Source organism: Ictalurus punctatus, chromosome 6 (assembly GCF_001660625.3).
Source record: "Ictalurus punctatus breed USDA103 chromosome 6, Coco_2.0, whole genome shotgun sequence".
Taxonomy (NCBI): domain Eukaryota; kingdom Metazoa; phylum Chordata; class Actinopteri; order Siluriformes; family Ictaluridae; genus Ictalurus; species Ictalurus punctatus.
In genome coordinates, this window is record NC_030421.2 from 10,282,922 (window position 1) to 10,307,001 (window position 24,080).

The 24,080-nt window shown below is 40.3% G+C and overlaps 1 protein-coding gene across 5 annotated transcripts in view; it reads left to right on the forward strand.

The window, feature by feature from the left end:
• Positions 1-21,177, forward strand: part of LOC108266669 (serine/threonine-protein kinase Nek5) — a 46,468-nt gene extending 25,291 nt beyond the window's left edge. For 3 of the 5 annotated variants that reach the window (XM_017470299.3, XM_017470301.3, XM_017470302.3), the window contains 12 exons: positions 22-131; positions 11,782-12,023; positions 12,214-12,292; positions 12,436-12,537; positions 12,735-12,815; positions 13,122-13,202; positions 13,276-13,362; positions 13,447-13,536; positions 14,815-15,043; positions 15,384-15,506; positions 18,671-18,830; positions 20,821-21,177. In XM_017470299.3, coding sequence (XP_017325788.1) covers positions 22-131; positions 11,782-12,023; positions 12,214-12,292; positions 12,436-12,537; positions 12,735-12,815; positions 13,122-13,202; positions 13,276-13,362; positions 13,447-13,536; positions 14,815-15,043; positions 15,384-15,506; positions 18,671-18,830; positions 20,821-20,986 — 1,550 coding nt within the window. In that variant the 3' untranslated portion in view covers positions 20,987-21,177. The remainder of the gene's footprint in view (positions 1-21; positions 132-11,781; positions 12,024-12,213; positions 12,293-12,435; positions 12,538-12,734; positions 12,816-13,121; positions 13,203-13,275; positions 13,363-13,446; positions 13,537-14,814; positions 15,044-15,383; positions 15,507-18,670; positions 18,831-20,820) is intronic. The other 2 variants (XM_017470300.3, XM_017470304.3) reach the window with 2 other exon arrangements.
• Positions 21,178-24,080: the final 2,903 nt, after the last annotated feature.

Sequence of the window (24,080 nt, forward strand, 5' to 3'; positions counted from 1 at the left end):
TCTTTCTCTCTCTGTCCAAAGTTACACCAAGGCCTGGTCCAGCAGTAAAGCCTAAGCATCCACCGAGCAAGCTGCCTCCCAGACCAGAGCGAAGATGTGCAGTAACCAAGCCTTGCATCACACAGAATAAAGTATTGTTCTTCTTCTTCCTCCATGTTTTCACTTTATGCTTAATATCCAGTCTAATATTAGGGAATTTTGTGAGGATATGACCAGTGTGTCAGTTTTAGCCCCTTGAACTGAAAACGTTGTTTTTGTTTTTTTTGTCATACATGTTTAACTTATACATTTGAGCACACTGGCCAGGTCCCAGTTGACTTTAGTGAAAGATTACTGTAGGCAGCAGGTAGACATCTTGTCTGGTGACCATGTAAAGTAGAGCTGGCATTTTCTGAACAGTTTTTACAAGCTAGACCAGTCTCTTGCATTTAGTATCATACTGTAGCTACATTGTTTATTTTAATGTAAGTCATATTCACATCTGAAACTTTTTGATAGTGGTAGAGTGTCAGAGATTTTTTTTTTTTACTTAACATGATACAAATAGGGGGCACACTATTTGTTTTGCTCTCATCCGTGGTTTGTGCCAGTAACCCAACATATACAAATACTGCCTTACTGAGCTCCAAAATAAAACGATATTTCTACCATATTTCTGTACAAACTGCCATACAATTCACAGATCCTTTCTTAAACTTTTACCTGGTTAAGGCATTTGACTACTAATCGGAAGGTTGTGATTTCAAATCCCAGAAAAGGTCAACTTCCCTTAACTTCTTGATTGTATAAATGAGCTAAAATTCAATGTCCTTTAACTTCTGTAAGTCCCTCTGGATGAGGGTATCTGTTCAATGCTGTAAGTGTAAATGTAATGTAACTCGCAGCAACACTATGTCCCGCCTTTGTAGTAGATTCTGATAGTGTATCCAGTAAACTAGAATTTTCACAGAATGGTGCAAAAGGCAAAAACATCCAACAAGCTGCAGTTATGACAGCCGAAATGCCTTGCTGGTGAGAGCAGGCAGAGGAGAATGGCCAAATGACCACTTTTTACAACCGATGTGAGCAGAAAACATCTCAGAATGCACAACATATTCAACCTCGAGGGGGACTGGCGACAAGAGCAGAAGACCACATGAGGTTAACCAAGAACAGGAATCTGTGGCTACAGAAGACAATAGCATCCAGTACTGTTCAAAAATATAAAAATATAAAATGCAATATGGTATTTGCTGTATATTTGGAAATAAAAGAGCAGATTATTGTGACTAGGGGTAGTCATGGTGCAAGGTGTAGAGGCACTGCCAGCTCTCCCTTGTGTAGTATTTGTTACAGTTTATTCCAGATAGTGGGAAATGCCATATTAGACTGATAATTCAGTTGCATACTATATCTAGTTCAGGGAGTATTCACTATTACAGTGAATTTTCAAAGTCAAAATGAATTATTGGTCAACAAGTATTTTGAAGAAAAGCAAAAACTGAAAAATGCTGCTTCTTACATAAGTATTATATTTAAGAGGTTGGACATCCCAGTAAGCACTGTTGGATCAATATTGAGAAGTGGAAGCTGCATCACACCACCCAAACACTACCTAGCCAAGGCTCTCCCACAAAACAAGACAGAGACTTAAAGATCTGCTGATATTATAATGAAATTTGGTAAATGGCGCCGACACGAGCAGCAGCCGGTCACAGCAGCTCCTGCAGCTATTAATTTTAACTTATTTTTTTCACCTCTTTCCGACTTTCTATCGTTCTGGTTTTATGCCAGACTTTTTATTTCACCTTATTGTCTATATTTATGCCTGAATTTGTCATTTTAAATGTTTTTCTTGCCGTATTTTGGACCCACCAAGATTACTCGGACAATGCTTGTTTATTCAAGGGAGCAGCTCCTGATGTATCAGATTAGAGCAACGGCCTTGCCGACGGACATACCAGCGGCGCTACAGAGGCACAGGTGAGGGATGAGAGCAGGCACGAAGGTTAGAGAGAAGCGGGAAAGAAAAAGGAGACTCAAACCTTGCCTTCCATCAGTTGTTATGGGGAATGTAAGATCGGCCAACAAGACAGATGAGATTGCACTGACGTGAGCACAGGGAGGCCAGTTTGTTGTGCTTCATGGAGACATGGCTAACAGGGAACATTAATGATTCTTTGGTAGAGCTAGCTGGCTTCACACTAGTGCAAGCTGACCGATGAAAACAGAGCGGTATGAAGAAGGGAGGAGGTATAGCTGTCTTTGTTAACTCAAAATGGTGCCACGCTAGACACATAACGGTGAAGGAGAGCATGTGTATGCCAGATGTAGATCTACTGGCTGTGGGACTGAGACCATACTATTCGTCCAGGGAGTTCTCTCACGCCATTGTTGTGACTGCGTACATTCCACCATCGGCAGTAGTGGCATACGCCTGTAACATCATCCACTCCGCCATTGCAAAATTTCAGACACAACACCCGAGCGCACTCATGATTATTAACGGGGACTTCAACCATGTCCCCCTCTCTAAAACCCTTACAAACTTCACACAATATTTAAAATGCAAAACAAGGGAGAATAAAATCTTGGATCAGCTGTATGCCAATGTGAAGGGGGCATATAGCTCCACTGCCCTTCCCCCTCTGGGCAGATCAGACCACAACTTGATCTACCTTGCATCTGTGCACAAGCCTGTAGTCAAACAGCAGCCTGTCACCACCAAGTTCGTAAAGGTGTGGCCAGTGAGGCCGAAAAGGCCCTGCAGGACTGCTTCGACACCACAGACTGGGACCTGTTCCTTGAGGATCACGCAGAGGACATTGAGGGACTCTCCCAGTGTATTACGGACCACATATGCTTTTGTAAGGACAGCATTGTACCCACAAAGAAGGTCCGCTGTTTTTCAAACAACAAGCCATGGATCAACAAAGACATTAAAACCCTCTTAAACAGGAAAAAGAGAGCATTCATGGCAGGAGACAATATGGAGGTCAGGTCAGTCCAAAAGGAGCTAAGGAGGGAGCTGAGGAAAGCAAAAACACAGCTACCGGGAGAGGCTAGAGTGCAAGCTGGAAAAAAAAAAACAGCACCAAAAAGGTATGGGAGGGCATGAACAGGATTACTGGGCTTAAAAATTCCAGACCAGCCATGGAGGGCAGCCTGGAACATGCAAATGAGCTAATCCGGTATTTCAACAGGTTTGACACAGCCCCCACCCCTGAGAGCTCAAATGGACATTCGCCCACTCCTGATGATGCGGACAATACAAGAATAATCACACACACAGGCACCCCAGTGACCCCCTTCCCCTCCACCAGCTCATTAATAACATCAAGCCAGGTGAGATGGGAGCTATCCAAGCTCCCAATCAACAAATCTATGGGCCCAGACAACATCAACCACAGGCTGCTCAAGGTGTGTGCCACACAGCTTGCAGGTGTGTTTCAACACCTCTTCAATCTTTCTCTAAGGCTGAAAAAGGTGCCCCAACTGTGGAAGACCTCCTGCATTGTTCCGGTGCCCAAGAAAAGTCATCCCAGTACCTCAAATGACTACAGACCTGTGGTGCTGACCTCACATGTCATGAAGACCTTTGAGAGACTGGTCCTGAGGCATCTGAAGCTGATCGTAAGTGACTCCCTTGATCCGCTGCAGTTTGCATACCAGATCGGCGTGGACGATGCAATCATCTACCTACTGCATAGGGCTTACTCACACCTGGAGAGGATGGGAAGCACATTCAGAATCATGTTTTTCGATTTTTCAAATGCATTTAACACCATCCGGCCCCCCCTACTTGCAGAAAAGCTCTGGGACATGCGGGTAGACCACAACATGGTGGCCTGGATCATGGACTATCTCACCAGCAGACCACAGTACGTCCAACTGCAGGGCAACCTGTCAGATGTGGCGATGTGCAACACCGGCACACCTCAAGGAACTGTGCTTTCACCCTTTCTATTCACCATATACACCTCTGACTTTAGCTACAACTCTGGTACATACCACCTCCAGAGATTCTCTGATGACTCCTCCATCGTGGGTTGCATCAGTGAAGATAAGGAGGAGGAGTACAGAGGCGTATTGGAGAGCTTTTTCAGATGGTCTGAGGATAACCACCTTCAGCTCAACATCTGGACTGGTCGGAAAACACTGAAGCTCTCTCCCGGAAGGGACAGAGCAGACTGTTATTTCTAAGGAGGCTCAGGTCATTTGACGTGAGCAGCAAGCTACTGCAGATGTTCAATCAGTCTGTAGTAGCCAGTGCCATGTTCTTTGCTGTGACATGCTGGGGAGGTGGAATTAAGGCTGGGGAGGCTGACAAACTCAACAAGTTATTGAAGAAGTCCAGTTATGTCCTGGCAGAACTGCTTTAGCTCTGTCATATTCTTTGGACGTCTCATGTGTCTGGCTTTCTTCAAGTCATTCCATAGGATCTCTATTAGGATGAGGTCTGGGCTCTGACTTGGCCACTCCAAAAGGTGGATTTTGTTTTTCTGAAGCCATTCTGTTGTGGACTTGCTCTAGTGTTTTGGGTTGTTGTCCTGTTGCATCACCCAACTTCTACATAGTTTCAGCTGACGTACAGACATTCTCACATTATCCTGAAGAATTGTCTGATATACTTGGGAATTCATCTTCCCCTCAATGATTGCAAGCTGGGCAGGCCCTGATGCAGCAAAGCAGGCCCAAATCATGATGTTTCCTCCACCATACTTTACGGTTGGGATGATGTTTTCATGATGATATGCCGTGCCCTTTCTACACCAGATGTAGTGCTGTGTGGTTTTTCCAAATAGTTCAATCTTAGTTTCATCAGTGCACAAAACATTTTGCCAATACCACTGTGGAGTGCTCTTTTGCAAACTTTAGTAAAACAGTGGCTTCCTTCGTGGTGTTCTTCCATAGATACCCTGCTTGTTCAATGTTTTATGTATTGTACACTCATGAACAGAGATGTTAGTCAGTTCCAATGATGCCTTCAAATCTTTGGCTGTCATTCGGGGTTGTTTCTTTACCTAATTGATGAGTCTTCTTTCTGCCCTTGGTGTTATTTTGACTGGGTATCCACTTCATGGTAGAGTAGCAACAGTCCCAAAGTGTCTCCATTTGTAGAATGTTTACCTATCTGTAGACTGGTTAATTTCTAAAGTCTTTGAAATCACTTTATAACCCTTGCAAGCTTTATGTAAATCAACAATTCTTGATCGTAGATCCTCTGAAAGCTCTTTTTGGCGAGGCGTAGCTCACATAAGCGTGTACTTCTTGTGCAGCGCAAACTCCAAAAGTTTGAGGGGTTTTTATCAGTCAAAGTAGCTGTAGTCCACACCTCCAAACTCATTTTCTTAACAAGATTCCAATTAGCTTTTTTGAGGTCATTAACTCAGGGGTTCACATATTTTTTCCACAAGCACTATGAAGTTTTTTGGTTGTTCTCAATAAAGACATGAGGGATCAGAATTTTTTTTGTGTTATTATTTTAGACACATTATATTTGTCAATACCCTTGACTTAGATGAAGATCAGATCACATTTTATGACAAATTTATTCAGAAAACCATGAAATTCCAAAAGGATCACATACTTTTTCTTGCCACTGTAAATATAAAAATATACTTTTTTTACATTTTGCCACAAATTCAGTGATGTCCAAAAGTCGGAAAGCCCTAGTAAAAATGCTTCTATTGCATTCTTTTACAATTTAATACAACAGTTTTCATTACAAATTATATTATTGACAATAACTTGAGTGAAAAGTCAAATCTGAAACCTTTACATCAATTTCAGAGTTTCTTAGTATTTGGTTTGTCCCCTTTTTGCTTTAATGACAGTGTACACTTGAGCTGGCATGGACTCCAAAAGTTTGTTCAAAACCTTATGAGCCCTTTAGATCAAATCTATCAGAGTGTTCTATGAACACATGCTTCAATAGAAGAGATTAGACATGAGGAAAATGTGACCTTTTGTACAAAACAGTGACCTAGAAATAGTACAGAATATTTACGATATAAAAATTCTAAAACCTTCTATTTATTTCCAATTTTTAAAGAAAAAAAAAATGCAGGTTTTCAATGTGGTCTCAGACTTTTGGACCCCACTGTACATTTTTTCACAACATTTCATTTATTGTCCTCCCTTTTTGCAAAAAAGCAGCCACCCTTCAGCAGCCACTGAAGAAAAATGCATACCTTTAATCCTTTCCCCTTGTCTTTTTCTTAAGGCAAAAAACAGTCTTCTCATTAACCTCATTGCCACATTTGTTGTTTATTGGGTATTTCTCCAACTTATAATGTTACAACAGTAAATCAGATTGCATGAGCTAGTTTTTAATAACTACTCCTTCATACGCGAAATAATACCAATAGTCCTATAAGCGTCACTTAATGCATAGCAGTAGTATGTAAATTGTATCTAACAGTTAATGATAAGGTAATAGAGTTTCATAACTTAGTATTAGTGTGTAAAATTATATCTAAGAGGTTGGACATCTCAGTAAGCACTTTTCTCAATATTGAAGAAAGTGGAAGGTGCATCACACCACCCAAGCACTACCTATACAAGGTTACAGATTACAGTGGTTGAGAGTGGATTGAAAGTACACCAGACAACCCTTTCAAGAGCTCTGCATAATTGAGGACTGTGTGGGAGGGTGGTGAGAAAGAAACCATTGCTCAAGAGCCACATGAAAGCAGAATAGTTAACCAGTGAACATGTGTTTTTTGTGGGTTTTGGTGTGATGAGACCAAGATCGAGATACTGTATTTGGGCAGGTTTCAAAACACCATGTGTAGCAAACATATATAATACACCTAACACAGGCCATACCTCAATTAACACCATCCCAGCAATGAAATATGGTGTGGGGAAATATATGATCACGCTCTGGGGATGCTTTTCATCTTCAGAACTGGTGGATATTACAAGAGAACCTGCTGCAGTCTGCAAAAACACAAACAAACTAAAAGCATGGAAGAAATTTTACCTTTCAGCAAGGCAATGATCCCAAACACTATGGCCAATGCAATGCAGGATTGGTTAAAAACAAAAAGGTGAATGTTCTACAATGGCCAAGTCAAAGTCCAGATCTGAATCCCTTTGAGAATCTTTGGCACTATTTGAACATTGAAGTCTACAAACAACGTCCAATCAACCAGAAGAACCGGTAGCAAATCTGCCAGGAAGAATGGGCAGAAATCACTCTCAAACAGTGTGCAAAGCTGGTTTGCACTTACTCCAACAAACTTAAAGCTATTTTTCCAGGAACAAGTTTGTTCTACCAGTCTAAGTACTAGTCTGAAGGTTTGCTTTAAGATCATATTGGTAGGCAATAAAAAAAAATACTGGTTGGAACAATCTGCGAAAGTGTCATTTGTAATCCACACAAATCTGATTATTTTTCTTTTTCAAGGCACTGAATAGAAGTATTCACCCCACATGAACTTTTCCAGTGTTGGACGTCATCTTCAATTTAATACATAAGTATAAAACTATAGTCATGTTAAAATCCTTGTATTTATATTCAATAACCGAGTTTTAAATTTTTTTTTTAAATCTCATGTCAGAAGTAGGATTCAAACCCACACGTCCAGTTGGAGACCAGAATCCTCCATTAACCAGGGGAAGAGTTGAACCTTGAGTCTGGCACCTTAGACCGCTCAGCCATCCTGACACTTGAACTCAAAACCTTCAATCAGATGCATAAATATGTATAGTGGTAAGAAAAAGTGTGAACCTTTTGGAATTGGAATGAATGAATGAATGAATGCCTTTATATAAATTTGTCATAAAATGTGATCTGATCTTCATCTAAGTCAAGGGTATTGAGAAATATAATGTGCCTAAAACAATAACACAAAATAAATTCTGATCCCTCATGTCTTTATTGAACACTCTCATTCAACATTCAAAATGGCAGTGGAAAAAGTAAGTGAACCCTTACAATTAATAACTGGTTGATCCCCCCTCCCCGGCAGCAATAACCTCAAACAGGCGCTTCCTGTAGTTGTGGATCAGACCTGCACATCGTTCAGGAGGGATTTTAGCCCATTCTTCCTGGCAGAACTGCTTTTGCTCTGTCATATTCTTTGGACGTCTCATGTGTATGGCTCTCTTCAAGTCATTCCATAGCATCTCTATTGGGTTGAGGTCTGGGCTCTGACTTGGCCACTCCAAAAGGCGGATTTTGTTTTTCTGAAGCCATTCTGTTGTGGACTTGCTCTGGTGTTTTGGGACATTGTCCTGTTGCATCACCCAACTTCTACACAGTTTCAGCTGACGTACAGACATTCTCACATTATCCTGAAGAATTGTATGATATACTTGGGAATTCATCTTCCGTTCAATGATTGCAAGCTGGCCAGGTCCCAGTTGACTTTAGTGAAAGATTACTGTAGGCAGCAGGTAGACATCTTGTCTGGTGACCATGTAAAGTAGAGCTGGCATTTTCTGAACAGTTTTTACAAACTAGACCAGTCTCTTGCATTTAGTATCATACTGTAGCTACATTGTTTATTTTAATGTAAGTCATATTCACATCTGAAACTTTTTGATAGTGGTAGAGTGTCAGAGATTTTTTTTTTTTTTACTTAACATGATACAAATTGGGGGCACACTATTTGTTTTGCTCTCATCTGTGGTTTGTGCCAGTAACCCAACATATACAAATACTGCCTTACTGAGCTCCAAAATAAAACGATATTTCTACTATATTTCTGTACAAACTGCCATACAATTCACAGATCCTTTCTTAAACTTTTACCTGGTTAAGGCATTTGACTACTAATCGGAAGGTTGTGATTTCAAATCCCAGAAAAGGTCAACTTCCCTTAACTTCTTGATTGTATAAATGAGCTAAAATTCAATGTCCTTTAACTTCTGTAAGTCCCTCTGGATGAGGGTATCTGTTCAATGCTTTAAGTGTAAATGTAATGTAACTCGCAGCAACACTATGTCCTGCCTTTGTAGTAGATTCTGATAGTGTATCCAGTAAACTAGAATTTTCACAGAATGGTGCAAAAAGCAAAAACATCCAACAAGCTGCAGTTATGACAGCCGAAATGCCTTGCTGGTGAGAGCAGGCAGAGGAGAATGGCCAAATGACCACTTTTTACAACCGATGTGAGCAGAAAACATCTCAGAATGCACAACATATTCAACCTCGAGGGGGACTGGCGACAAGAGCAGAAGACCACATGAGGTTAACCAAGAACAGGAATCTGCGGCTACAGAAAACAATAGCATCCAGTACTGTTCAAAAATATAAAAATATAAAATGCAATATGGTATTTGCTGTATATTTGGAAATAAAAGAGCAGATTATTATGACTAGGGGTAGTCATGGTGCAAGGTGTAGAGGCACTGCCACCTCTCCCTTGTGTAGTATTTGTTACAGTTTATTCCAGATACTGGGAAATGCCATATTAGAAAACCTTCAATCAGATGCACAAATATATATAGTGATAAGAAAAAGTGTGAACCTTTTGGAATTTGAATGAATGAATGAATGAATGCTTTTATATAAATTTGTCATAAAATGTGATCTGATCTTCATCTAAGTCAAGGGTATTGAGAAATATAATGTGCCTAAAACAATAACACAAAATAAATTCTGATCCCTCATGTCTTTATTGAACACTCTCATTCAACATTCAAAATGGCAGTGGAAAAAGTAAGTGAACCCTTACAATTAATAACTGGTTGACCCCCCCTCCCCGGCAGCAATAACCTCAAACAGGCGCTTCCTGTAGTTGTGGATCAGACCTGCACATCGTTCAGGAGGGATTTTAGCCCATTCTTCCTGGCAGAACTGCTTTTGCTCTGTCATATTCTTTGGACGTCTCATGTGTATGGCTCTCTTCAAGTCATTCCATAGCATCTCTATTGGGTTGAGGTCTGGGCTCTGACTTGGCCACTCCAAAAGGCGGATTTTGTTTTTCTGAAGCCATTCTGTTGTGGACTTGCTCTGGTGTTTGGGACATTGTCCTGTTGCATCACTCAACTTCTACACAGTTTCAACTGACGTACAGACATTCTCACATTATCCTGAAGAATTGTATGATATACTTGGGAATTCATCTTCCGTTCAATGATTGCAAGCTGGCCAGGCCTTGATGCAGCAAAGCAGGCCCAAATCATGATGTTTCCTTCACCATACATTACGGTTGGGATGATGTTTTCATGATGATATGCTGTGCCCTTTCTACGCTAGATGTAGTACTGTGTGGTTTTTCCAAATAGTCCAATCTTAGTTTCATCAGTCCACAAAACATTTTGCCAATACCACTGTGGAATGTCAATGTGCTCTTTTGCAAACTTCAGGCAATGTTCTTTTTAGTAAGCAGTGGCTTCCTTCGTGATGTTCTTCCATAGATACCCTCCTTGTTCAATGTTTTACGTATTGTACACTCATGAACAGAGATGTTAGCCAGTTCCAATGATGCCTTCAAATCTTTGGCTGTCATTTGGGGTTGTTTCTTTACCTCATTGATGAGTCTTCGTTGTGCTCTTGGTGTCATTTTGACTGGGCGCCCACTTCATGGTAGAGTAGCAACAGTCCCAAAGTGTCTCCATTTGTAGAATGCTTGCCTAACTGTAGACTGGTGAATTTCTAAAGTCTTTGAAATCACTTTATAACCCTTGCAAGCTTTATGTAAATCAACAATTCTTGATCGTAGATCCTCTGAAAGCTCTTTTTGGCGAGGCATGGCTCACATAAGCGTGTGCTTCTTGTGCAGAGCAAACACCAAAAGTCTGAGGGGTTTTTATCAGTCAAAGTAGCTGTAGTCAAAACTCATTTTTCTTAACGAGACTCCAGGTGTGCTAAAACCTGACTCCAATTAGCTTTTTTGAGGTCATTAACTCAAGGTTACACATACTTTTTCCACAAGCACTATGAGGTTTTTTTGGTTGTTCTCAATAAAGACATGAAAGACCAGAATTTATTTGTGTTATTATTTTACACATATTATATTTGTCAAAATTTTATGACAAATTTATTCAGAAAACCATGAAATTCCAAAAGGTTCACATACTTTTTCTTGCCACTGTATACGGGTGATGGAATGGGAAAGTGTGAGCAAAATAAACATCATATATCATTTGTGAAACAAAAGTAGTGTATTAACTTGACATTGTTAAGAAATGGCACAGTGTACAGTAACTGACTGATTACTGTAACTGATTACAGTAACTGACTGATGAGTATTTTTTAGATGGCGCATACAGTGCCTTCTGCGAAACCCCTGAATTAGTTCTGGTGCAACCAGGTGCCATGAGAAGTCACAATTAGTTGAATAGAGTTAACCAGTGTGCAATTAAAGCGTCACATCACCTCAATATAAATACACTTGTTCCTGGAACATCCTATACTTTGTTAGAGAACATACCTAAACAGATGGCATCATGAAGATCAAGGAACTATAAAAACAAGTCTATACAAACGTCTAAACAAAATAACCCAAACTTTGAATATCCCAAAGAGTGACACAGAATCCATTATTTAAAACTACCATAACAGGCTAGTGACCTAGCCCTGATATTCCTACAATACCAGTATATATACCCTTTAAACTCAATGTAAAGTTTTGCAATTTAAGCTTACAGTTGTACTGTCACTGTCCAGGTAACATACAAATGTGTGTGTGTGATTTCATAACCCATGGAAATTATGTGTGTGTGTGTGTGTGTGTGTGTGTGTGTGTGTGTGTGTGTGTGTGTGTATGTGTGTGTGTGTGTGTGTTTTATATAAAACTCATAAAGTAACATGAAATTTAAAGTCCTATTTTGTCTCATTCCAAGAAAGTGGCAGGCCAAGCAGCAGTGGTAGAAGTGGGAAAGGCACGAGCAGGAGCACCCGCTCAGTTTGAGACCAAGCCTAATGCACATCTGCAGCATTACAGGCAGCACTGTGACCATCGGGACCAACTGCAACACCAGCCATGTGTTCATCAACCTCCTTTTCCACCTCGTCTTGCTGCACAAGAACCCATGGAGCTGGAGAGGCCGGCCAATAGACGGAATGCTCTGGAGCCCTACCAGCTGTGAGTGTGTGTGTATGAGAGAACTGAAAAATGTGTTTTATTATTTTAGTGGACAAGAGATGCATTTGGTTGGAGATGGGAGGATTAGAGTTATGTCTGTATGTTAATATGTAAGACAGATGATAATGGATGGAAAAGGGATTGACAGATAGCAGATGGCTCTCTTGTTTCTTTATGTCTCTTTTTCTAGTGTGGCAGCAGCAAGGGAGGAATACCTACAGAGAAGACAAGAAGCCAGCCAGTACAAACTCAGAGCCGAAAAACAGCTGGTAAGATGCGTGCAAGCACGCACACATGCACAAGCACAAACACACAAACGCACACACACACACAGACATTCACACGCACACACACAATAGTTTCACTGTTAGTCTTAAAACTCTTACATAGCCTTATATCATACTGTATGCAGGGGCTGAGGCCAAGTACAGCAGATGCTGAACGGTACAAATGCCTTGATGAGAGAGCCACTCCACCTCAGCAAGGACCACATGACAAAATACAGGGACAACAGGTCTCTAGGACTGCCATTTGGTTGTCTTTTGAAATTATAGATTAATGAATTGTTCATGCAGTGTGTGTGAGTATATGGATTTTTTTTTTGTGTGTGTGTGTGTGTGTGTGTGTGTGTGTGTGTGTGTGTGTGTGTGTGTGTGTGTGTGTGTGTGTGTGTGTGTGTGTGTGTGTGTGTGTGTGTGTGTGTGTGTGCAGGAGTATCTCAGGCAGTTAAAGCAAATCAGGCAACATTATCATGATGAGATCAGAGAGATGAGGCAGAGAGCCTATGTTGAGGTAACACACACATACACACTAACTACAGAACAGTGGACCCTCCAAAAAAAAAAAAAAAAAAACAGGCAGGAAAGGCACTCACTCGAACAGTAATTTGTTTCTACCCACCAACAATAATTTTTAATTAACCCAGATAGATCAATTCACTAATTCAGTCACTTGAATAACGGAGGCCACATGAATGGCTTGGAAGCCCAAGCCAATAGAAAACAAAAGAGAAATTAGTCTCTGTTTAGGGAAATGTTAGCTACATAAGTTTCATAAACAACCTGATTAATTTCCTGCTTTCATTGTACGTCTCCTCAGGTCCAGCCAAATGTAGCAGGTGCATACTTGTTGGAGCGGCCTACAGAAAATCACACACATCCACCCAGTGAAGAGCAAAAGGTAAGCACACACACACACACGCACACACGCACACACACAAACAGACACATAAGCTGATTGCTTTTCTCTTTAGCCCACAGATATGGAAAAAGCTCTGAGGCAGATTCTCAAGCAGAATCAGAAAGAGAGGAGAGAGCTGCAGAAAAAATATAATGACAAGGTAGCTACATTCTTCAAACTGTAGATGTACACATGGGAGCCTTCACTGCTCATCAGCACTGAAGGTCTCCCCTCTGTTACGCAGAAGGGAGTCATGTTTGAGATCAAGCTGCAAGGTGACATAATGCAGGGTGAAGGAGACAAAGAACCACAGGAAATGGATGAAAAGAATGAGGTAAAATACTACTTACAGTAAAATACCCTAGAACGTATTACATTATAGACGACGAACAGCCATAACATTAAAACCACCTGCCTGATATTGTGTAGGTCTCCCTTGGGCCACCAAAACAGCTCTGACCCATCAAGGCATGGACTTTGCAAGACCACTGAAGGTGTACTTTGGTATCTGGCACCAAGACATTAGCAGCAGATCCTTTAAGTCCTGTAAGTTGCGAGGTGGGGCCTCCACTGGACTTGTCCATCACATCCCGCAGATGCTCAATTGGATTGAGATTTTGGAGAATTTGGAGGCCAAGTCAACACCTTCCACTCTTTGTCACGTTCCTCAAACCATATCAGAACAATTTTTCCAATGTGGCAGGGCGCATTATTCTGCTGAAAGAGACCACTGACATTAGGGAATACTATTTCCATGAAGGGGTGTACTTGGTCTGCAACAAGGTTTAGGTAGGTGGTACATGTCAAAGTAACATCCACATTAATGCCACATTAATGCCCAAGGTTTCCCAGCAGAACATTGCCCAGAGCATCACACTGCCTCTGCTGACTTGCCCATAGTGCATCCTGGTATGCACATGCACACATGATGTAAAAGAAAATGTGACTCATCAGACCAGACCACATTCTTCCACTGCTCCATCTGTGTGCTTTTCATGTTGGACAGGGGTCAGCATTGGCACTCTGACCGGCCTGCAGCTACGCAGCCCCATACGCAGCAAGCTGAGATGCACTGTGTGTTCTGACACCTTTCTATCATAGCCAGCATTATTTTTTTAAGCATCAGTGAGCCTTAGGCACCCATGACCCTGTCACTGGTTCACCAGTTATCCTTCCTTGGACCAATTTTGGTAGGTACTAACCACTGCATACGGGGAACACCCCATAAGACCTGTTGTTTGGAGATGCTCTGACCCAGTCATCTAGCCATCACAATTTGGCCCTTGTCAAAGTTGCTCAGATCCTTACGCTTGCCCATTTTCCCTGCTTTCTCTGCTTACCCATAATCCTGAGCATATTCCTAGTACCTCCTGATTAAAAGCAACCTCAAACCTGATGCTGCCACCACCATGCTTCAAGTCTACATAAGTGTCATGATTTATTTGCATGATAGAAAAACACAGGAAACTTTTACCAGTCTTTTATTAAACTAACAAGTAAAATGTTTTTTTGTTTCGTTACAGAGGTTGATTTAGATGTGAGAAAACCATTTTTGCTATAATATATAAAATAATAATATATTTAAAAATGTGTCTATGTGGCTGCTTTCCAGGAGGATCCCCTGAATCAAACACTGAAATTTGATGCAAAGCTCAAATTCTGGAGACCTGCAGGTGAGACTGAAATCAAGCATGAAGAAAGATTCGAGGAAGGTAGGAGTGAAGAAGGAGAGAAGCATGTGAAAAGAGGGATGTGGCGACATGAAGCTCCTAAAACTCTTCTGAATGCTCTGGCAAACATGGAGGTCTCATCCATTTGTTCCACATATTCATCTACACAGGGTAAGTGGCACATGAAGAACATGCACACATATACAATAAACAGTGAGCATGTAAAATCATAGAGCAGTAAGAAGTATTTGCAGGAGCGCATTAACTGCACTTATTGGAAAACATGTGCTTAGAGAAACCCTCGACAGGCCAGTGTTGCTCTATTTCCCACCTAGAGAGTATGGTGAATTATGGTCCTCTTAGCCACAGATGTCAATATCAGAATTCAAATTAATAACATCTAGCAGTTCCCCACTCAAGAGTCACAGTATTAATGATATTGGGGAGACCAGGTCCTGGAGTCCAGAATTCATATAAACACCTGCTTATTTACATTTTTTTTTTATTGTAGCCAGACCTACTGATCAGGAAGAGAAGGAGCAATGTTCAGAAGGGCGGCGAAAATGGACAGACTGCCCACCTGATACACTCCTTAATGCTCTGGCTAAGGCACAGCTCACCAACTCTACACTGGGTAACATGGCCAAGTATACAGTAGAAGCTGATGAATGTAAAAGTTTATCTGTCACATTATTATAGAAGCTTATTCTGTATTCTATACACACTGCACATATTGATGATGACTCTTTATTGGTTACACTTTATTGGGGTATTCTTTGTGTACCCCAGCATGTCAGGAAGCTGGGGTCAGAGCACAGGGTCAGCCATGATATGGCACCCCTGGAGCAGAGAGGGTTAAGGGTCTTGCTCAGAGGCCCAACAGAGGCAGCTTGGCAGCACCGGAACTTGAACCCCCATCCTTCTGATCAGTAACCCAGGGCTTTAACCGCCAAGCCACCACTGCCCCCATGTTCTATCCTTTTATAGGAAAAAAATCAACAATGACTTGGTGTGATTCAGCCTGACACAAACCACAGTTACTCTTTCCACCCTGAAGTTGATTATTTTCCTATAACAGCATGTGCTGAATAGTTTTATTCCTCTTACACCACAGCAAACAATGTTTTATTAATAAACAGATAACACATTATACTTTTTATCCATTGATAGTTGCATTTAACGTTTTCAAATGTCAGTGAAACAAGTTAGTTTATTTCCTCTCTCTCTTTCAGTTAATGAGACAAAAAACGTACCTTGTTATGTTAGCGAGCAACCAAAAAGCACTCTCTGAATTCAATTCAGCTCAACTCAATTTTATTTGTATGGAAAGCTGTCACAAAACAGTTTTATAGAAACATATAAATTAATAATATACAACAAATTTATACATTTTTCCCTTGCACCATCAAGTCCTCTGTTCTGAAGACTTTCTTGTGTTGTGTAAGTTAATGATAACGATAAATAATATGAGTCCCTGAGATTGAGGTCTTATTATAGAAACAGTAAGACATTCGAGCGTGCACATAAACATGAGGAAATCAAAAAAGTACTTCTTTACAGCACTGTATTCAGTTAGCCAATGCTTTTACACAAAAGTGTTAAGTGAGATTTAATCCGATCCAAGCTTAGAACTGAGTAGCAAAGGGTTAAGCACCAAGTTTAAGGGCTCAACATGGACACTTTGGCAGAACCCACTATTATTTATATTTTGTTGCTAGCACAGAACCACTGTGGTAGCATGTAACAAGTTTACTAAACTTACGGATGGTTACAAAGTGCTGAAAGTGGAGATTTTTTCCATAAAAGATACGGTACCCTCCACTAATATCGGCACCCTTGGTGAAGATGAGCAAAGAAAGCTGTGAGATTTAGTTTTTATTGTTTAATCTTTTGTTATATTTTTGATCTTTTGTTAAAAAAAAGTCCCAAAAATACTCTGCTCTCATGGATAGCAAACAATCGCAAACACAACACATGTCTGTTAAATGTCTTTGTTAAATATAGGTATGCAATAATTATTGGCACCCCTGTGAATTAATATGAGGAAAAATATATTTGAAGTATATTCCCAATTATATTTTACATTTTTTTTAGTACACCTGGGTGACTAGGAACAGGAAATTGTTCAACAATAACTTTCTGTTTCACAGGGGTATAAATATGAGTTAACACTTAGGCCAAATTCCCTTAGTCATTCATAACAATGGGTTAGACCAAGAAATATAGCTGTGCGACAAAAGGTTGTTGAGCTTCACAAAATGCGAAGTGGCTATAAGAATATAGCAAAAGCATTGAAAATGGCCATTTCTACCATGAGGGCAATAATTAAGTTCCAGTCAACTGGAAATGTTATGAATTAACCTGGAATTGGGCATGTGTCTATATTGTCTCAACACTCTGTGAAGAGGATGGTTCGAGTGGTCAGAAAAATCTCCAAGAATCACAGCTGAAGAACTGCAGAAGTTAGTTGGGTCTTGGGGTCAGAAAGTCTCCAAAACTACAATCTGACGTCACCTACATCACCAAGTTGTTTGGAAGGGTTTCATGAAAAAAGCCTCTACTCTCATCCAAAAACAAACTCAAGTGTCTTCAGTTTGCCAGACACTACTGGAACTTCAAATGGGATCAGGTTCTATGGTCAGATGAAACCAAAATGTTGAAACCAGAGGTAGTTTTGGTGCACACAGAGTGGTAGCCATATGAAAAAGTTCCTCATGTCCACGTTTAATTATGGTGGTGGCTCTTTAATGTTTTGGGGCTGTTTTTCTACCAGAGGACCTGGACAATTTGTTAGGATACATGGCATCATGGACTCTATCAAATATCAACAGATATTAAATGAAAACCTGACTGCCTCTGCCAGAAAGCTTAAAATGAACCGTGGTTGGATCTTCCAGCAGGACAATGATCCAACACATCCATCAAAATCAACACAAAAATGGTTTACTGACCACAAAATCAAGGTCCTGCCATGACCATCCCAGTCCCCTGACTTGAAACCCATAGAAAACCTGTGGGGTGAACTGAAGAAGAGAGTCCACCAGCATGGACCTCAAAATTTGAAGGATCTGGAGAGATTCTGTATGGAGGAATGGTCTCAGATCCCTTGCTATGTATTTCCCAACCTCATCAGGCATTATAGGAGAAGACTCAGAGCTGTTATCTTGGCACAAGATTATGGCTGAAATGATGCCAATAATTGTTGCACAACTATATTTAACAAAGATATATATTTTTTATAAACATGTGTTTTGTTTGCAATTGTTTTATATCCATGAGAGCAGAGTATTTTTGTGAATTTTTGGGATAAAAGATCAAAAGGTTAAACAATAAAGATAATTTTTCACAGCCTTCTTTGGTCATATTACGAAGGGTGCCAGTATTACTTGAGGGCACTGTAAATAAACATCTCCTGCCTTTTTCATACACACACACACACACACACACACACACACACACACTATATATATATATATATATATATATATATATATATATATATATATATATATATATATATATATATACACACACATTTTAAGTTGAGTCTTCTGAAATTGTGTTTACACAGGTTTTCTTTGTCTGATGGTGAATTTTGTCTAAAGATATAAAACCATTAATTTGTAACAAATTCTTAATAATAGAATAAATCAGAAAATGAGGAAATACTTTTTTATAGCACTGTAATTCATTTGGCTGATGCACTCCAAACCTAGAACTGTTTAAGGGCCCAACATTGGTTCTTTGGGAGGACTCGCTACAGTCTTACTTTTTTGCCTTTCTCTACTTCTTTGTCAGGAACAGTCCTACCATTGAATGAAGACAGTGAACTGCAGGAAGGGAGTGAAAAGATTGTGGAAGATAAAAAAACAGACAACACTGACGATGAAGGAGAGGACGACTCTGACGTGGAGGTGGACAAGGAGCGCTTGGAGCCCAGATCAGATGATGATGACACGTGAGCCTTGCCAAAAAAAAAAATCAAAGCAGCAAAGCAAAGGCTTCTCAAACTTTCAGTTCAGGTCAAAACCATGCAGTTAGATTGTTGTGTTAAAAATGCTTGGCTTAATAAGAAAAATACAAGAACCAAATGTTGTTTCTAAAAGACCATGGTGCAACACATAAAAGTACATAAAGAGTACATAAAGTGTAAATACACAACAGTGTAAGATGAATGTAGGACAATAAATACACAGAACAGTATGTGCAGAACAATAAATATACAGGACAATAAATACACAGAACATGGACTGTAAATTATTGAGTAATGTAGCAACAATAAGTGTAGCAGCCATATTGGCAGTTGTAGAACCTGGTCTGTGAAGAAGACATGGGAGACAGGTGGAATTTTAGCCAAGCTCAGGGTTCGCGTTTATTCAGTGTGTGCTTTTCAGCGCACTTTGAAAAACTTAACAACACAGGACAACTCATGGCTCTAGCTATGTCAAGGCGTGTGTATGACGTGTGTACGGGTGTGTGTGCATGTGTGTTTGGCAAGCTCTGCCAGCTACAGTTTAAACCCTTAAAATTTACTATATATCTGCATATATATGACCTAAATCATCATCAGATTTTCACACAAGTCCTAAAAGTAGATAAAGAGAACCTAATTAAACAAATGAGACAAAATATTATATATAATATACTTTAATATACTTGGTCATTTATTTATTGAGGGAAATGATCCAATATTACATATCTGTGAGTGGCAAAAGTATGTGAACCTTTGCTTTCAGCATCTGGTGTGACCCCTTTGTGCAGCATTAACTGCAATTAAGTGTTTCCGGTAACTGTTGATCAGTCCTGCACATTGGCTTGTAGGAATTTTAGCCCATTCCTCATTATAGAACAGCTTCAATTCTGGGATGTTGGTGGGTTTCCTCACATGAACTGCTTGCTTCAGGGACTTTCACAACATTTCCATTGGCTTAATGAGCAAGTATAATATTTTTGTCTCATTTGTTTAATTAGGTTCTCTTTATCTACTTTTAGGACTTGTTTAGGACTGATTACATGCACCTGGTCTCAATCACAATCAACACTATATAAGCACACAGAAAACTTCACAACTTTATGAAGTAATGCTCAATGTATTATTTCCTGACTTACAGTACCATGCCTTTGTTGTGCTTCTTGCTATTCTGGTCTAGAATTTCTTTTGTTACCTTCTTTTCCAATTTCTGGATTTCTGATCTTGATTTTGCTTCATGTTTTGGATTGTTTGCCCGAGTTTAGCAAGCATCACCTGCAACTGTAACTATTTCCACTGCTTGACACATGTGCATAGCCCTACTCTAAATATCAGTCCCTCCAGGATTTTGTGATTTTGCGATCGCAGAAATTAATGCAAAATTAATTAATTAATGCAAAGAAACAGCACAATAATCGCAAGAGCTTGCAATTTTTCAAAATTACCACAGATTTGGGCCAAGATGCATCATGTGATGTCATCACAACGTGCCATGTGATATCACCACAACACGCATTCAGCCAAAGCCCCCTTCAAATCACGGGCGTCTTACATGAGCACAGCTATAAGGTCTCATTCACCAAGAAACATCACTGCGAAAGGCAGTGTAAAACAATTTCGTGCAATTAGAATTTCACAGATTCAAGTAGTTTTCGGCAAAAAAGCATAAAAATCTCCACAAATTGCATCGCAAATATTGAAAAAAGCTGCAGCAAAATCAAGCTTTTTTGGCCACAACAATCACAAAAAAACTCCAAACATCCTGTATGGACTGAAACACGAGTAACTTTCCCAATTTAAATACTGACATAACTTTTGGACTTAAGATAATAAGAATACAGCCCTAACTATGAGAGTGACAAACCACAGGTTCATGAGTTGTTTCACATTTAAAAATGTCATTGCCTGTTATTTGCCCTTCTACCAAAGAAAAGTAGGGTTAAACAGTCTAATGCCTCCTTCTCCCATGTCTTCTCAGGAACTTTGAGGAGTCAGAGGATGAGCTTAGGGAGGAGGTGAAGGATTCCATGAGAAACCTATTTATTTCGGTGGAGGATGAGGAGGTACAGAGCGCTAAGGCGATAGAGGAGGGTAGGAATACAGAGACTCACATACCAGCGGCCCTGGAACAGAGCCACTCCTAGACTGAGCAAAAATTTTTTTTAAAAGACCCTGAACCCAGAGGAGCACCAAATGTATTTTAATGCAAGTTTAAGAGAGCGCTGGAGTGTATTTACATGTTTTGATATGTATAGGTTTCTGTGTAATAGAAAAAATCAGTAATGGTATATACTAATAGTTTGAAATAAACATTTAATTACACCTTTCTTTCCAGTATGGACTCTTGTGACATGACTTTGTCATAGCAATTTCTTAGCTCTGCTCACAACCACACACACATACTCATCTCACTACATTCTTCCCCAAACGCTTTAGTTGAGCTTGCTGCTCCTGTAGTTTTGAGAAGGACTGGACAACTTGGGCACTGGTGCCCTGGGTGTAATGTTAGTCATTACTCTGCTAGCTCATCTATAAACAACTCTCTCCCAGTACTTACCCATTTTACACCATGCCCCCACCTGTGACAACATTTTCCTCTGAATTCTCACTACTGTAATGTGTTAAGATAAATTTTTTAGTGTTTGATTTTTTCCCTAAAAAACAAACTAAAATACTAATATTTTACATTATTACTCTAAAATATTATATAATATTTTGTAAATAAAATGTAAATAGTATGAAGTTTTGTACAGTCCCCTCTAAAACTATTGGAATGGCTAGGCCAATTGATTTGTTTGTGCTCTACGCCAAAGAAATTTGGGCTTGATATCAAATGATGGATATGGGATGAGAGTTTAGAATTTCAGCTTTTATTTCCTGGTATTTACATCTAGATGTGTTAAACAAACTTAACACGTAGAACCTTTTGTATCAATCCACACAATTTTTAGGCGAGCAAAAGTATAGGAGCAGATACAATCCAATACAACTGAACAAGATTTAAAGACAATATGTTTAGAAGAATGGGCCAAAATGTCACACATCGTAGCAGAGATACGAAGCAGAGATAAGGCGGATGCAAGTGCAGGATAACAGTTGTTTATTTAAAGAGACAGGCAGGCAGACAAATCCAAAACGTGATCCAAAACGTAATTCATAAACAGGCAAGAGGTCAGGCGATTGGCAAACAGGTATACACGGGGCTAGGCAGGAATCTAGGTCGATAACCAAAACAAGAAACAAACTATGACGATGAACTGGAAGCGGATATCCAGCGCGAACTGACTATGACTATGACTATGACTATGACTATGACTATGACTATGACTATGACTATGACTATGACTATGACTATGACTATGACTATGACATTTACTTACGACTTATTAATCTTCCGCGTTGTATGCTGGGAAGCGCGCAGTATATATGCGGACATGATTAGCGTGTAAACTGCTATCAGCTGGGCGCAATACAGACCCACATGAATTCCCAGCCAATGACGGAACAGGGAGGAGACATGACAAACATAAACAAAACACACGTGTCCCAATGTCACTACGGTCGACAGCGGAAAAGCAGGTGCTCGCGCATTTGCGCTTAGAGCACACCGCTTCAAGGGGGAATCGTGACACAAAATCACACCTGAAAACTGCAGCCGATTCATTTCTTCATACAGGAAGCGTCTTGAAGCTGTCATTACAAACAAAGGCTTCTCCACTAAGTTTTAAATAAATTTCAGTTAGCGTGTTCAATATTTTTTTCCTGTGTCATTCCACTTTATTAAACGTTATAAATGTGAAATACATCTGTATCTGATTCCATCAATATGTTTTGCAACCATAAGGTTCCGAAGGTCTTGGGAGAGCTCTTTGCTTATACCCATCGTGAGATGTTTCTTGTGTGAAATCTTGGTAACAAAAAGCCTTTTTATAGCTCATCAATTTACTAACCCAGCTGATATAAATTTGCACAGATAGGGGGTATAATTACTTACAGATTACAGCTGGTTCCTTGCCTTGGAGAACTGCTTTTTCTTAGCGTGTTCAATACTTTTTTCCTGTATCATTCCACTTTATTACACTTAACTTTATTTATGGACTTTAATGTTGTGAATTCTTTACTTTTCCAGATTTCTTGACTTAATACTGATGTCTGGTGAAAATTTTATGTGAATAGCCTCATTGAAAATATATTTACTGAAAAAAATGTTGACACATCCAATACTTATTTCCCCCATTGTAGCTCGATGAGGAGCACAGTCCTGATGCCGCTGGTCCACATCATTATATCAGGGTGGAGACTTCTGTTGGTGCTCTTACTAGGGAACTGGAGCTTCCTGTCCAGATGGACTCTCATTCTCTGGTCCTGGGTGAAGGGAACTATCCTTTATGGAACTCTTGGCATGGCACTTGTGTTGCCCCCATTTTCTCTGATGAATTGGATGTGCTGACACTCTGGTGGAGAATGACCTCTACTTATGGCAAGTTCAGTAGGCAGGGAATGCGTTGTATGTTGCCCTTTTAAGAAATCTAAGCCTTGCCTTTGGGATTTTCCACAGGTCTGCCATGTTGATGTTTCTGCCAACAATGCCTTCCCACATTGTCCAGTCCCCCTATTGTCCCTGTGCTACTGCCTTGATCTTATAGCCCTCGTCCTCCATCCTCGTCACCTCAGACACCACCAGTTCCTTCCTCTCTTTCCTGCTGGCCTTAGACCAGACCTGCAGAGCTTCTCCACACCCAAGACCTGACCTTCCTGTCTGGACTCCGATGATCACTTTGTGCTGCAGTCTGTTAATTGCCAGATCGGCTTTTGCATGGGCTTTCCACTTGTGGCCCATGTGGAGCTGGACGTTTGTACTCCTCACTTCCTGGTCAGTGGACTCCCACCGCTTCAACACTAGCCTGGTCTTCTCCTGCTTCTAGCAACAGCAGCTGTAAGATGTTCTTTCCAAATAGACCAATTTCAGATAGGCATCGCAGCAAGCCCAAGCACTTTTGGATGAAAGATTTGGCTTTCCCATCCATCTTGCTTACTGGAGATAAAGGGATTTCACACAATTTCAACAGCCACATTATTCTCTGATACAGTGTGGTAGCACCACACCTTGTACGTTCCTGGAAGCTGGCTTTGGTCAATCCTTGCCAGCCTGTCAGAAAGCTGTTTCAGCATACTCTTCCCCATGTGCTTGTCAGAGAGCTTAGCCATATATTGTCTCCCAAGGCTTTTGATGGACAG